General features: G+C 44.2%; 2 protein-coding genes across 2 annotated transcripts; one reads left to right on the top strand and one right to left on the bottom strand.

The window, feature by feature from the left end:
* Positions 1-127: 127 nt before the first annotated feature.
* Positions 128-5,529, bottom strand: nelfa (negative elongation factor complex member A). The gene is made up of 11 exons (XM_062384184.1): positions 5,299-5,529; positions 3,885-4,056; positions 3,267-3,428; positions 3,078-3,167; positions 2,828-2,955; positions 2,632-2,701; positions 2,426-2,514; positions 2,232-2,340; positions 1,809-2,137; positions 1,455-1,554; positions 128-1,314 (listed from the first exon to the last, which is right to left on the bottom strand). Exons 1-11 carry the CDS (start codon positions 5,506-5,508, stop codon positions 1,130-1,132), a joined length of 1,644 nt encoding a protein of 547 aa, XP_062240168.1. The 5' UTR covers positions 5,509-5,529; the 3' UTR covers positions 128-1,129.
* A 1,528-nt stretch (positions 5,530-7,057) lies between these two features.
* Positions 7,058-9,900, top strand: nicol1 (NELL2 interacting cell ontogeny regulator 1). The gene is made up of 4 exons (XM_062384188.1): positions 7,058-7,170; positions 7,376-7,505; positions 8,532-8,620; positions 8,786-9,900. Exons 2-4 carry the CDS (start codon positions 7,400-7,402, stop codon positions 8,855-8,857), a joined length of 267 nt encoding a protein of 88 aa, XP_062240172.1. The 5' UTR covers positions 7,058-7,170; positions 7,376-7,399; the 3' UTR covers positions 8,858-9,900.
* The last annotated feature ends 2,896 nt before the right edge of the window (positions 9,901-12,796 follow it).

Raw genomic sequence — 12,796 nt, 5'->3', positions numbered from 1 at the left:
CCTGGAAATAGTTGTAACACAAAGAGCAGGATGCAGAAAACAATAGTAGCAAAACAACTGAGCTATAGCCAGAAAAATAAATCTATACATAAACCTTGGACTGTATAAAAAGATGGACCAAATCAACTTGACTGTCCCCTGGTGGCTGGATGCAGTATCGGTCAGAGGCTCATTTATTAGATGAAATACGTCAGAAGCAGGAGATGATAGTAACTGTTTCAGGGATACTTCAGTTTTACTTCTGAATAACAGGAGTTCAAGGAGCTGCGTCAGCCATCTTTGTACACAGTCTATTGTAGTAACCAGTTTTAAGTTAGTACAGTAGATCCAACACTTGTTAGATTTTCTCTTCGGTTTAATGTTGAAAAAAAAAAAAGTGGCACTGTCTTTATGGTAATGCACAAGTTAAGAAACACTTGTAGAAGACACCTTCAGTAGGTGTGGGGGGAGAGGATTAAAAACAAAACACAAATAGAGGAAGTCGTCGACAGCTCAAAAACAAAATGCTCAAACTGAGAAAGAACGATGAGAATTGTCCTCTTGGAGTCCGTTGTTTTTTTATTCTCTTCCCTTTTAATAAAAGGATGAAAAATGATTCAACATCTACCAGAAGACTCGACAGCACTGAGAATTATTTACTTCTCATATCTTTTTTTTTTTTGGTCACCTCTAGAGTGACGGTCATTATTGTTCTGTGGTTCTGTTTCCTGTCACAAACCCCAAGGTAGAATAAGATGAATGTGACATTCATACAAAAAAATATATAACACATATCGTCCTTCCCGACTCGTGACATGCTTGTACTCCAGAGTACAAAAATGTTGAGGTGCCTGCCGTGAGAAGGATTCCTCTGCTCAGACTCGGAGGCCACTTTTTAAAAAAAAAAAACAATAAAAGGGAAACAACCAAAACAAAAAGGTACAGAAATATTCTTCGGAGTCCTGCATTTTGGCGTTGCAGGAAAAGGGAGGATCCCTCCTCCTTGACCATCTCTCACCCCCCCGCTGCTCGATTTGGCCCAGACGTGATTGCAAATACTTGAATGTGTGTAAACATGTTTTTTTCTTTTCTTTTAGAAGTGGATAAGAACTTTTGGGTGTGGGATTTTTTTCAGAGCGATCGAGGCGCCTCAGGAGGTGTTGGTGATGGGTTTGTATTTCTTGAGGCGGGTCCACTGTCCTGTGGAGTAGTTCATTTCGAAGACCGTGTCCACCAGCATGGTGGTGCTGCCGGTGCCGTCGGCTTTGGGCAGAACCTCTGTGTGTTCGCTCAGCTTGATCTGGATGATGTCCCCTTGCTCCGGGCACGGGTTCTCTGCAAGACAGGAGGAGGCAGGAGGGCCATTGTTACATTATGGAGGTACATTCACTGTAATTAATAAACTGTGTAGTGATTTGGTTTTGCTGTAAATTCAACAAATAAACTGCAGGGGGCGATCAGGAGGACGTGTGTACCTCTGGATCCAGCCATGAAGCCCAGGATCAGGGCCTTCTCGGGTCTGGTGACCTTGTTGGCCGTCTTGAACATCTCCTGGGCAGCGTACATCTGGTCCCTCTGATGGGGAGAAGCACGTGGAGGAGAATATTGATTCGATAGATATTTTATAGATTAACTAATATAAATACATAGAAACAACCAGGTATATAGAACTTTAAAACAATATAGTAAAAACACATTTTATAAGTAAAACTGTAAATACAGCTTCACATACTTTGTTTATTCTGTAAAATCATTGTCAGATTCAGTGTTGGGAGGAAAATATGTAACCAAAGGGATATGATCAACTCCCCCGGCTCTTTTCCACTTACCGTGAGTGAGAGATTCTTTTTGGGCTGGGGCTGTGGTGGCGTAGGGGTCGGTGCTGGGGTGGGCGTCTGAGGTGTGCTGGGAGGCTGGGTGGGGGTCTCCGGTTGGCTGGCAGTGGCAGCAGCTGGGGGACCGTTGTTGGCGGGGGTGGACGCCGGCGTGCTGGGGGACGTGGGTGTGGCGGGGTTAGCCGTGGTGCTGGCGTTGTACATAGGCGTCCTCTGTTTGTACTGGCCCGGCAAGGTGGGGGTGGCGCCAGCGCCCGCTGTTGCCGACTCCTCCGGTTGGCGAGCCGACTGCAGCGTGTCTCGACCCGAGCCGCCAGCGTTCGCTTTGGAAAAGATGGACGAAGAGAACGTGAGATAACAGGGAAAGACTCCTCTGCATGGAAACACAGAATAAACAGCAGCGAGGCGGTGTCTGACCTGGCTGCGCCTCGGAGCTGGGAATGTACGAGGAAGAGGGAACCATGCTGGGTGTGGCCGGCATGTAACTGGTTGACGGCAGAGGATTCTCACTCAGCGCCCCGAGTTTCTGAAAAACAAAACAATGAGCAGATTTGAAAAAATAACTGAACGATATGAGGGGGGGTTGACTGTTAGACAAAGTAGTGAAGTACCTGTGCGGAGCCGAGGCCGGCAGCATAGTCCGGTGTGGTGTTTTCCACCACAGCTTCTTCTTTGGCTGCTTTCTCTCCGGCCTCCGTTTCTACAGCAGAGAAAAACATCAAGTACAAACCAGTTCAGTGACAGATCTTCTGGAGAAACATGTTCGAGACGTAGCTCTGAAACTTGGACAGATGGAAGGCAGAGGAGAAATCGTTACCCAAAGTCTTTCTTCTCCTCTTAGCTTCTCTTCCAGCTCCGACCACGTCCAGCTCTGAAATATCTAACAGCTGGAGGAGGGAAAAAAGAACACGATGAGAAAACTCATGACCTCACAGCTGCTGCAGGAACTAAAAGACTGTCAAATCAGTTCACACAGCATTTATGATGGGAACTTTAAGAAGGATTGAAATTACCTTGACCCCTCTCTCCTTGCGCAGGGGTGTCCGTGCAGGGGCTACGGGTGTGCGGTTACTGGGAGGGCTGAACATACTGGGGGCAGTGGGGCTGCGGAATGGAGCCTTGGGGATCCCCTTGAGAGGAGCTGTGAAGCAGATATTGAGACATCCTCTCTTTAGGTGCCTAAACACCAACTTAGTATTGGGATTCTCTCTTCAAATTTAGAGATTGGCTTTAAAGAAGTGAATTTATTGGTCTTCAACTCACTTGTCGTGTCAATCTTTTTGACCAGTCCTCTCCCTTTGGCGTGAAAAGGCACTCCGGCTGTCTTTTTCAGCTGCTGGGCCGTTTCTGTGGCTGGAACACAAAGAAATACAGAAGATGTGACTTCAACATTACAACAAATGCAGACATGACAAAACCTAACCATGGAAGGTAAAAAAATCAGCAACTTACATTTCTGTAGCAGCTCGGCTCTGAGGGTTGCACTCTTCGGCTTCCTTTTCAGCTGGAAATGTTTGACAGGGGGTGTGAGGGGTCCAACCAGAGTGGTTAACGCACTCTTGTTCAGGTACTGGCACTCCAGAGGCAGCATGGCAGACGCCTCGCACTCACTCACTGAGGAAGATCAAGAAGCAAACGTTTATGAATATGCAGAAGATAAATAAAGTTCATCCTTCAATAAAACGATGAATCAACGTTGAGCCATCTCTTTCAAATATACACTAAACTCCTCAAATGTGTTAAACGCACACATCATCTTCTCTTAACCATTTAATACACTTGCTCACAGAAGAAATTTTCAGACGACCTCTTCAGCAAAAATGTGTAATGAAGCCAACAAGTGTAAAAGCTCCCACTTCAGAAGAGGGTCCCTGCTGAGGCGTATTCAAACCCAGCTTTCCGACATGTCACCTCATCATAAAGGTTAGCTTGTGTTAACCTGACATGACCTCTGTCCTACTTAGAGAACGCGTGTGTGACTAAATGACCCAAAGTCACAGGTGGTTTGTTTTAACCCCGCTCTTATCTCCGATGACGCTCCGGAGGGTCGAGCCCTGACCCCCCACCCACCTTTCTCCCTGAGCTCGCCGAGGATGTCCTGCACATTGGGATTCTGCTCCTCCAGGTCCAGGTTGAGCGAGCCGGTCTCTGGGAAGGACTTGAGGATGTCGGCGACCATCAGCACCCACGGCTCCGAGTCCACGGTGGCCAGCTGGATGATCTCCGACAGGGCCTCCTTCATCTGGAGAGAGAGGTTCCACAACTTCAAGTCAAAACGGATAAACTTACTCTGCACGAAAAGTGGATGAATGTTGAATTACTTGACTGTTGTAAGAAACAGGTCGCTCTAGTTTTTTGTATTCATCAATATTGCTCCTGATTCACAATGAAAACCATTCACGCATATTCTAGACAAAAAAACAAAAACTGATAATATTAATCAATAGTAGAGAATATTTTTACAACCCATGTTGCTTTACATATGTGAACATGATTTATTGATATCATACAAGTGTTGTATTCTAATATTATGTTAAACCAAATTTTGGGTTGCATCTTTAATCCTTTTAATCAATTACTTGTGGTGTTTTATCTTGCTTTGCACTTTTAAACAACATTGTATTATTTAACCATCTGTTCTTGTTTTGTTATGTTGTGTTTTAGGTAAAGCACAGAGGTTGTGTTATTGTGCACTTTGTCCATTCTTTGTTCTATAGTTAGTGGATAATGTACATGCATAGTTTACGGTCATTATTACATTTATACCTAATCTACATGTGGGTTTGTTATTGATGATTTTCCATCACAACCTGTGGGAGTTCCTCCCGTAGCGGGACGTGTTTATATTCCTCCACGTGAATAAAGCTCCATCACATCGCATCTAGAGGACCGTGGAGCCCACGGGTATCAAACTCCATCACTCCCGGTCCGTGTGAGGACGTGCGGGACACCGGGGAGCGTGTGAAGAAGCCCCGGGCGGCTAGCGGAGGATCTGCGGGGCAGAGGCAGGCACCGCCCTCCAGCTCCCGCCCGGCTGCTCCGCTCGCCTGCGCCCATCCCACCATCATGTCTGGACCCGACCTAGCGGGCTAATGTCTCCTGTCGTCGCCGCTAAGCCAACGCGGGGGAAACTCTCTCGAATACCTCAGATAAGTTAGCTGTTAACCCGCCAAACTTTAACATAGTTTGTTTACAACGAACTGTCTTCATGTTGGAGTTTAGAAAGTTTGATGTAAGTAGTTTGCGGCGTTAACTTACAATTAAAACAGTCGCCAGTAGCGAGCGAAGCTAAGCTAATGCTAACGCAATATAGTTAAACGCGCGGTTGGATAATTTAATATCGGATTAAAACACCGCCAGGAGAATTTAAGGGCTTCACGGAGAGCCACTAACCCGCATCGGGGCTCTGTTTCCCCGCCTGCGTGTGCGAGTTTAACACCCGCACTCCCCGCCAGGCTAACGCCGAGCTAGCGCCGCGGCTCACCTCGTCCACGGTCCGCCGGGGGAGGTGCAGCATCCCGAGCAGCAGCTTCAGCTTCACCGGCGGCGACAGGCTGGAGAAGCACAGACGGATGTTGTCGATTACCGACACCGTGAGCAGCGAGGCGATACTCGGTGGCGTCCACAGCTCGTCCGTGGAGCCCAGCTTGTTGTGAAGCCACAGGCCGGTGTCGCTGTCCTTCATCGACGCCATCTTGGAAAAAGAAGTGTTTTGAGTGCGGGCATTTTAATGGGCTACCTAAGAAAACAGCAGTCAGGACCCCGCCCACACCGGGGGGGGGGGGGGGGGGGGGGATACGCTCCATCAGCAGAGCGCGTGAAACATCTGGGATCAATTCACATGTAAACACTTTGTCTGTGCTTGATATCATTGATTTATTAATAAAGTTTTTCACCTGGAGAATGCAGATGTGTTTGGGTTTGACTTGTAGTAAAGTGTACATCTTCTCATTTAGCTCTTTTTAAAAGATTCAATTAGAATCTGGATTAGAAACTGGTTTTACTCATGTGACTGGTTTGTTTACAATGGGAACGACACACAACTGAAGCAGTATATGACAGGGGTGTATTTCTATATTTATCATAACAACAATAATAGTTGAAGCTCTTGCAAATCACCATATCTTGAATTATTAAGGCCCTGCTGTCTCTCTGTCCCCTTCTGGATGTCCTCGTTCAAGTTTAGCTTCTCAGGTTGACTTCCACTTCATGCACAGACCAGCTGAGGCCTCACTACTGCACAAATGTACAACAACAACACATCCCTGGATCTTTGCTGCTTAATTTCCAAGGAGTCTGCTGCTGCTTGTTTCCATGTGATGTCCCGAGGCTGCCCCCTGCTGGCTGCTGGGTTCCTCTGCTGCTCTTGCTTGGTTTGTGCAGCTTGTGATTAACTAAAGTTTTCCATTAAAGAAAACCTTTCTTATCCTTCAAGGGCAATTTGATGTAAAACCAGCAATCAGTGCACGAGAAAAAACAAAACAATATATACAACATAAATAAAACACAATATAAAAACCCTATACACTAAGTAGCAGGGGGAAATGGGCTTTTATTTAACCTTGTAATCATTCACTACTGATTTTATTGATTTTATAACAATGCATCATATGTTGTATTGTATGTGTTTTCAAATTCTGAATTGGCAAAGTTAGCAGTGGCCTAACTGAAGCTACGATATACATTTATAATAGAATATTTATGTAAGTTTCTTGTCCATTTGTCAGTTGCTTGTCCTCTGTCTCCTTGTTTGTATTGTACATTGCCCCTTTTGAGTAACTAAAAGTAAAATAATATAGTATAATGAATAAATATCTGAAGCAGAAAATGGAAATACTCAAGAAAAGTACACCTCAGAATTGTTGAGCACAGTATTTGAGGGTGCGTACTTGGTTTTTTTCAATACAGATCGATAAAGATTTATAATTGGCAAATATACCTGCAAAAGTGACGTATTGTATTTTACGATAATCCCCAAAATATGCTCTGATATCCAAATACTGTGTTTAAATGCAATTCAAAATACTTTATGTCAGTACCAGTATTGCACATGAATATATATGATGTACACATTTATTAAACAGCTTGGAGTTTTAATAATATTATGTACATGCTTGTTTTGTATTTGACTTAATTGATTTTATTGCAGATATAATTAACTGATAACTTGGTCGAATCAGTGGTGAAAGCATATTTATCCAGGCTTTAATTCTGAATGTTCACCGGAAGTCCTGATTCTGGTCCCTGAAGCATTAATTATCGATGAGCCCCGCGCACGCGCACCACCACTAACCTACATAAAACAACCCGCATCCTTTTGAGTGTGAGCATCATCAGCATCATCGTCTGATTGGAGGTAGGTCTGTAAATACACGTCGGGGTTTCTGTGTAATTTGTGTTTCTTAACCCGCACGTGACGATTCACCGAGGAACCGGAGTGTTTTCCCCGAACAAAGCCCGGGAGCTGCGGGGTTTCAGTCCCGCACGGCCCTGGAGGACATTTGGCCTCTGCTGTGTGTGCGCAGCGCGAACAGCTGCTGATGCTCGTGTCCGTGTTAAAGGTTCTCGACCGTCGGAGCAGAACCATGACGTCCAGATGTTCCCTGCAGACAGCGGTTCTCCTGCTGATGCTGCAGCTCGTCTGTGTCCCTGCAGCTGCGGAGGAGTCCGGCACCGTCATCCCGGCAGAAAGTAGGTGCACCGGGGGGTCCGAGGGGCTCCTGGAGGGGTTCGAACGCACGTCAGTTTCGTCTGTTCCGCCTCAGTCCGGTTCTCTCACGGCAGCAGCTTCTTAATGAGGACTGAAGGTCGTGTTAATTGTTGGAGACGGTTCACAGTGAAATCCACATGAAACTGGGCCTGCACTGAAACACACCGGAGGAAAGCACCCCCCATTTCCTACACTGGACCTTATTATAAACATTTATATACTTAGTATTATCAAGACTGAAAAGCCTCTGTGATGATATGAACATATATGTGAAATTAAACCTAATAGAAGGCAAATCATTATTTTAATCACACATTAGTCTGCAGACCATTGTCTCCATTAATAAACTGTGGTACATATAAATAAACATTTATCACAGCTCGAGGTGATCTAATGTAAAGCATTGCAATACAAAGCTGTTGGATTCCTAGATATTCACTACTTTTATATGGGATCAAAATACTGAAAAATAATCTTCTGTCCAGTGACTAAAATCAATCATCAAAATACTCCTAAAACCGAATATTACACAAATACTGAGTGATCTGTTTCAATTGTTTGTTTTGTTCCCCCAGAGAAATTCATTTGCTATAATATATGAAGGAGAAAAGCTGGAACACGCACATTTTTAGTATTTCCTTAAATCAATTATCAAAATATTTCTATTTAGTTTTCTATCCGTCCACAAATGAATGCAATTGATACAGAATATGAAGAAATAAAACAATATTACTCTCACAAATGAAAAGTTCAATTCAAAAGCAACAATATTTTCCTGTATAACCACATTTCTGGCCAAATTACTTAATATAAGATTATTTCTACTCATGCTTCACAACACAGGCTGTGATTTGCAACTGTGGCCACAGAGGGCGCTGTGCAACCAGACATTCACAGGAACAGGACTCAGATTTGAACTGTTATAATTTTTGAGGATATTTATCATAACACCAGGATAATGCAAATGATTATTTCTTGTTTCTGAAATGTTTTGCCTCTATTTCCAGGTCGTCCATGTGTGGACTGTCACGCCTTTGAGTTCATGCAGAGGGCGCTGCAGGATCTCAAGAAGACGGCCTTCAACCTCGATGCCAGGGTAGGTCCTGCTCCTCGGGAGGATTTCCCATTTGTTCAGTGTATTTAACAGCTGACGACGAGTAATTACATCCACACAAAAACCTTTATAACACACTAGAAGAAAGAAAAAACACTACATATCTAGTTTAAATCATGTGACAGTTTTTAAATCCGTCCTTTGCAGACAGAGACGCTGGTGCTGAGAGCAGAGAGGAGGGCTCTGTGCGACTGTATGACCACCAACTCGCTGCGCTGAGATCTGCACTCCAGCACCAGCACCAGTCAACCCGAAGACACGTCAACCAGTCGTCATTACACCCCCCCCCCCTCCACACACACACACCACCACCACCACCACGCTGAACCAAACCCTGCTCCACCCTCATGTACATTCTCATCTTAAGTTATTCTTCACGAAAGGCACTTTATTTTCTCTTTGTCGTCACATCTCTTTTATTTCAGATCATCTGAAATCATCTTTAATACCCCCCCCCCCCCCCCCCCCCATGGGATTCGGTTCAGCTCTCACCTGTCTCCTCTGAAACAAACTATTTTTTGTACTTTTTAGTATTTGAGTGAATAATGTAGATAATAGTAGAATGCATTGGTCAAACTTACTTGTCGAATGTGTTGTATGAGATTAATGTTTACGATGATTATACTCATCAAACTGTAGCATCTCATGGAATTTATTTACCTGCTTTGAATTAGTTGATTAAATGACCGGTCGGCAGAATGTTAGTAACTTCACACATTCAAATGATTTGATTTTGCAGCCTGGCTTCTTTTGGAAAAAAAAAAGAAAAGGAAAAAGGTTTGGTAACTTAATAAAAAAACGTCTTTTTAAAATGTTGTTTTGTAAAGAAATGTCAGTAGAAAAAAAATATATAACATTTTGCAAACAATAGATTTTTTAAGGCAGAGAGAGTCCTTGTAGGTCTTGATTTTAGCAAAGCACTGTAGCATGAATTTACTGCACTTTCTGTTCAAGTACTGGTAATATAGATTGTATGTATCCGTCACGTATGTGTACATGAGTACATGTAACGCAGGTGTCCACGGACTTTGTCTTCTCGGTCTGACGGCGGTGAAGGAAGAGGAGTGATGAAGAGTAAAGAATCAGATGAGCTGTGATATCAGCAGAGGGATCCATAGAAGGAAACTAGCTGCAGCAGCAGGAGATAGAAATAATATTTGTCTTGTTGTTGCTCGTTCATGAACATGGTTCTGTCGACCTCACGTCACAGGAGGATCCATCTGTTGTCTCAATGTTGTAACTTAATAAAAACAATGAATGACCTCGACTGTTTTCTCTGACTGGAACTGAAACTGCACATCGTCAGTGACGTGGAACAAAGAAGCCGGGGGAAGGTTCTCAGTTTCTACAGAGCTTCTACCGAGGGTGGTAGCTTTAAACAGTGTTATAATTTGCTGATGTATTATTGATTTACCAATGGATTGTTTGGTCCATACAATGTATATTAAAAAAGATTTCAAACCTCAGAAAATCCCCAAACATAATAGCTTTAGAAGGCTAAAAATGGAAATAGGTAGTGGCAGCTGATTAGGTTTTTAGTTTAGATGGCAGAGATCCACTTGTGTGAATATTCAGTGGAACATGAGCAACACTTCTCCTCCGTGTTGATTCATCCAAGGAGCTGTTCTGCAGATCAACAACCCCTGACAGAGCAGCGTGTGTGAGTGTGTGCGTGTGAGTGTGTGGGAGGGGATGAGGTCAGCTTAATCAGCAGGACCTCACAACACCTCTGCTGTGTGGTAGCCTACACACACACGCACGCACACACGCACACACGCACACACACACACACACACGCACACGCCACGCACACCTCTTTATTTATTTACACCAGGGATTACAGCAAGAGAACAGAAAACCTGCACGGTTCTTATCTACACCAGCAGGAGGAGCCCCACGTAAAGCAGCTCTCCAGCTGTGTCGCAGTGATGCAGCACTCTCCACTCCCCCCCCCCCCATGGCCCTAAGTGCAGATAAGGTGAAAAACTATGAATCTGACCAGAGGAAGAAAGAGCAGCAACACTGAGGCCTCTGCAGTGACCTGGCAGGCGTGTGAGCCCGGAGGCTCCTCCATGTGCTGCCAGCACCATCATGGCAAATCCACTCATCCTGCAGCTCAGCACCGGGGCGAAGGCAGCTCCACTGCTCTGGCAGCTTGAAGCTCCCAGGCTCCTGCTGGGGGGGGGGGGGGGGGTCACTAAGCAGAGGAGAGGCTGAATTCACTTTGAAGAATCCCTGTTGTCTCCCCTTCCTGTCTCACTCACGCTCTCCCACTCACTGACTCGTTCTCTCTGCAGAGGCCTTTCAACGGTTCTTTCATCTGCTCCTGGAGAAGTTGACTGAGCCGCTCTGGCTGTTTGAGATTCTCCGGCAGTGGCGAGCGAGCAGAGAAGTGCTCGATATCCTCCTCCCTTCAATCCCTCCATCTCACTCGCTCTGACCTTGACACAAAAGTTTGTTCAGCCCGCTCGAGTGTGGGGCTCATTTAGCATTTCAATGTAATTCAGACGAAGGACGACTGAGAGGAAAGGAAACTGCAGCTGTGGTTCCTGAACTTCTTTGCCTTCGACCTTCTGTGACCTCAGGACTTCAAACACACAACAGTGTCAACATTTTCCAGCTAGTTTGATAGTTGATGATCTGGACACTGAGGATTTAAACTCATCTGTCCGTACAACAGTTCCAACCTTGTGTGTTAAATGTAAAAAATGTTTTTTAGAAATGTAGAGAAAACTCGGTGCATCTTGGCGTCTCTATCCTTCGGCCCCCTGCTGGTTACTGGGCTCCCAGTAAGAGAATCACAGCAGGAGGCCGGAGAACTTGCCATGTTAGCAGGGCACCATGAATTAGTGATATGCATGATAATCCATTAAATATACATATGTTTATTCTTTTGCAAGGCCTCCGTAAATAACTCATAACGTGACGATCTTAGAGAACGCCCGACCAGTGCTGCAGATAACTTCCCCAAAGAGACAGAGGTGATAGAAGGAGACAAGGAAGTCCATTTTTAAATAATGATGTAAGCACAGAGCTCCAGCATGTTCGATAGAAGCAATTTTAAATCAATGTTACAACATCCACATACAGAGAGTTTATGTATCTGTATAAACTGTCTTTCCTCGGAGGGTTTCTCCAGATGTCTGAACTTTTTGTGCTGATCAGTCAACGAACATATGGACAGAATAACACATCTTCCAGATATGACCATAAATAATAGGGATAGACAAGCTAAAGACATGATCTGCCACTTATTTAGATTAGATGGCAACACCTCTGCCCTATCTTTGATATTACTTTGGTTGCCTAATGATGAGGAGTTCGATATTATCTCAACCTCGAGGTATGGAGTCCACTTAAAACTGACCCAACATCAGTTTGCCAATGGATATCATTTAGCTCGAGCCCACTGGAGCTCACACAAGCCTCCTGGCCTCCGAGGTCCTGTAGATCTGAATCCACCCAACATGTAACACCATCGTAGGATTTAAACTGTGTGCTTAGATTGTATTAATAGAGCCACAAAACAATTCAAACTTAAACTATTAGTTTTGAAGTTTTAAGGGAGTACTTGATTTTGTTTATCCAGCTCATACTGAGGTTTAAATGTCATTTAGCTCATTGTCTTACATCTTCATGAAGCCCAGGGGACTGTCATAAAAAACACATTGAGACAGATAATTGTTTGTCTTGCTGCTCCAGCTCTGACTGAGCTATAAACCTCGGTGCTGAGTCAGCGTGACGCTTGTTAAACCCCTGAGGGACACCATGAGAGAACAGGACAAACACAGAGAGTCCAGACTCAATATTTACAACAATAATAAACATTATATCTGAACATGACACTGAAGAAATAAAAGGTTTCTTCTCTTTTGTCGGATGCGGCTTATTTAAACTGCCTCTTGTTGAAATAATGAAATGATGTGACTATGCATTCAACTTCAGTGTTTCACCCAGAAAGATGCAGGAGGTGCACAAAGGAAATAGAAATCAATCATATAATAATGATTCTGAGATTAAAACACGGACTCTGTGTCACTGAGCAAGACTTTGATATTTCAGCTGTTGTTTTCTGCTTTTGCTGAATCATGCTTACTTTTAATTATATTTTATCTACTTTGCCATGATCTCATATTTCAAAGTAAAAACTAAAAGTAG

This window comes from Platichthys flesus, chromosome 24 (assembly GCF_949316205.1).
Source record: "Platichthys flesus chromosome 24, fPlaFle2.1, whole genome shotgun sequence".
NCBI lineage: Eukaryota > Metazoa > Chordata > Actinopteri > Pleuronectiformes > Pleuronectidae > Platichthys > Platichthys flesus.
The sequence above is the reverse complement of the archived record's forward strand: the minus strand, read 5'-3'. Positions and strand labels throughout refer to the sequence as shown.

Excerpts from the sequence above, each read along its gene's own strand:
- nicol1 (XM_062384188.1), top strand. The coding sequence starts at position 7,400 with ATGACGTCCAGATGTTCCCTGCAGACAGCGGTTCTCCTGCTGATGCTG. Across the intron at positions 7,506-8,531 it reads CACCGTCATCCCGGCAGAAA|GTCGTCCATGTGTGGACTGT; the intron begins GTAGGTGCACCG and ends CTCTATTTCCAG. Across the intron at positions 8,621-8,785 it reads CCTTCAACCTCGATGCCAGG|ACAGAGACGCTGGTGCTGAG; the intron begins GTAGGTCCTGCT and ends CGTCCTTTGCAG.
- nelfa (XM_062384184.1), bottom strand. The coding sequence starts at position 5,508 with ATGGCGTCGATGAAGGACAGCGACACCGGCCTGTGGCTTCACAACAAG. Across the intron at positions 4,057-5,298 it reads CCCGGCGGACCGTGGACGAG|ATGAAGGAGGCCCTGTCGGA; the intron begins GTGAGCCGCGGC and ends CTCTCTCTCCAG. Across the intron at positions 3,429-3,884 it reads CGGCGAGCTCAGGGAGAAAG|TGAGTGAGTGCGAGGCGTCT; the intron begins GTGGGTGGGGGG and ends GATCTTCCTCAG.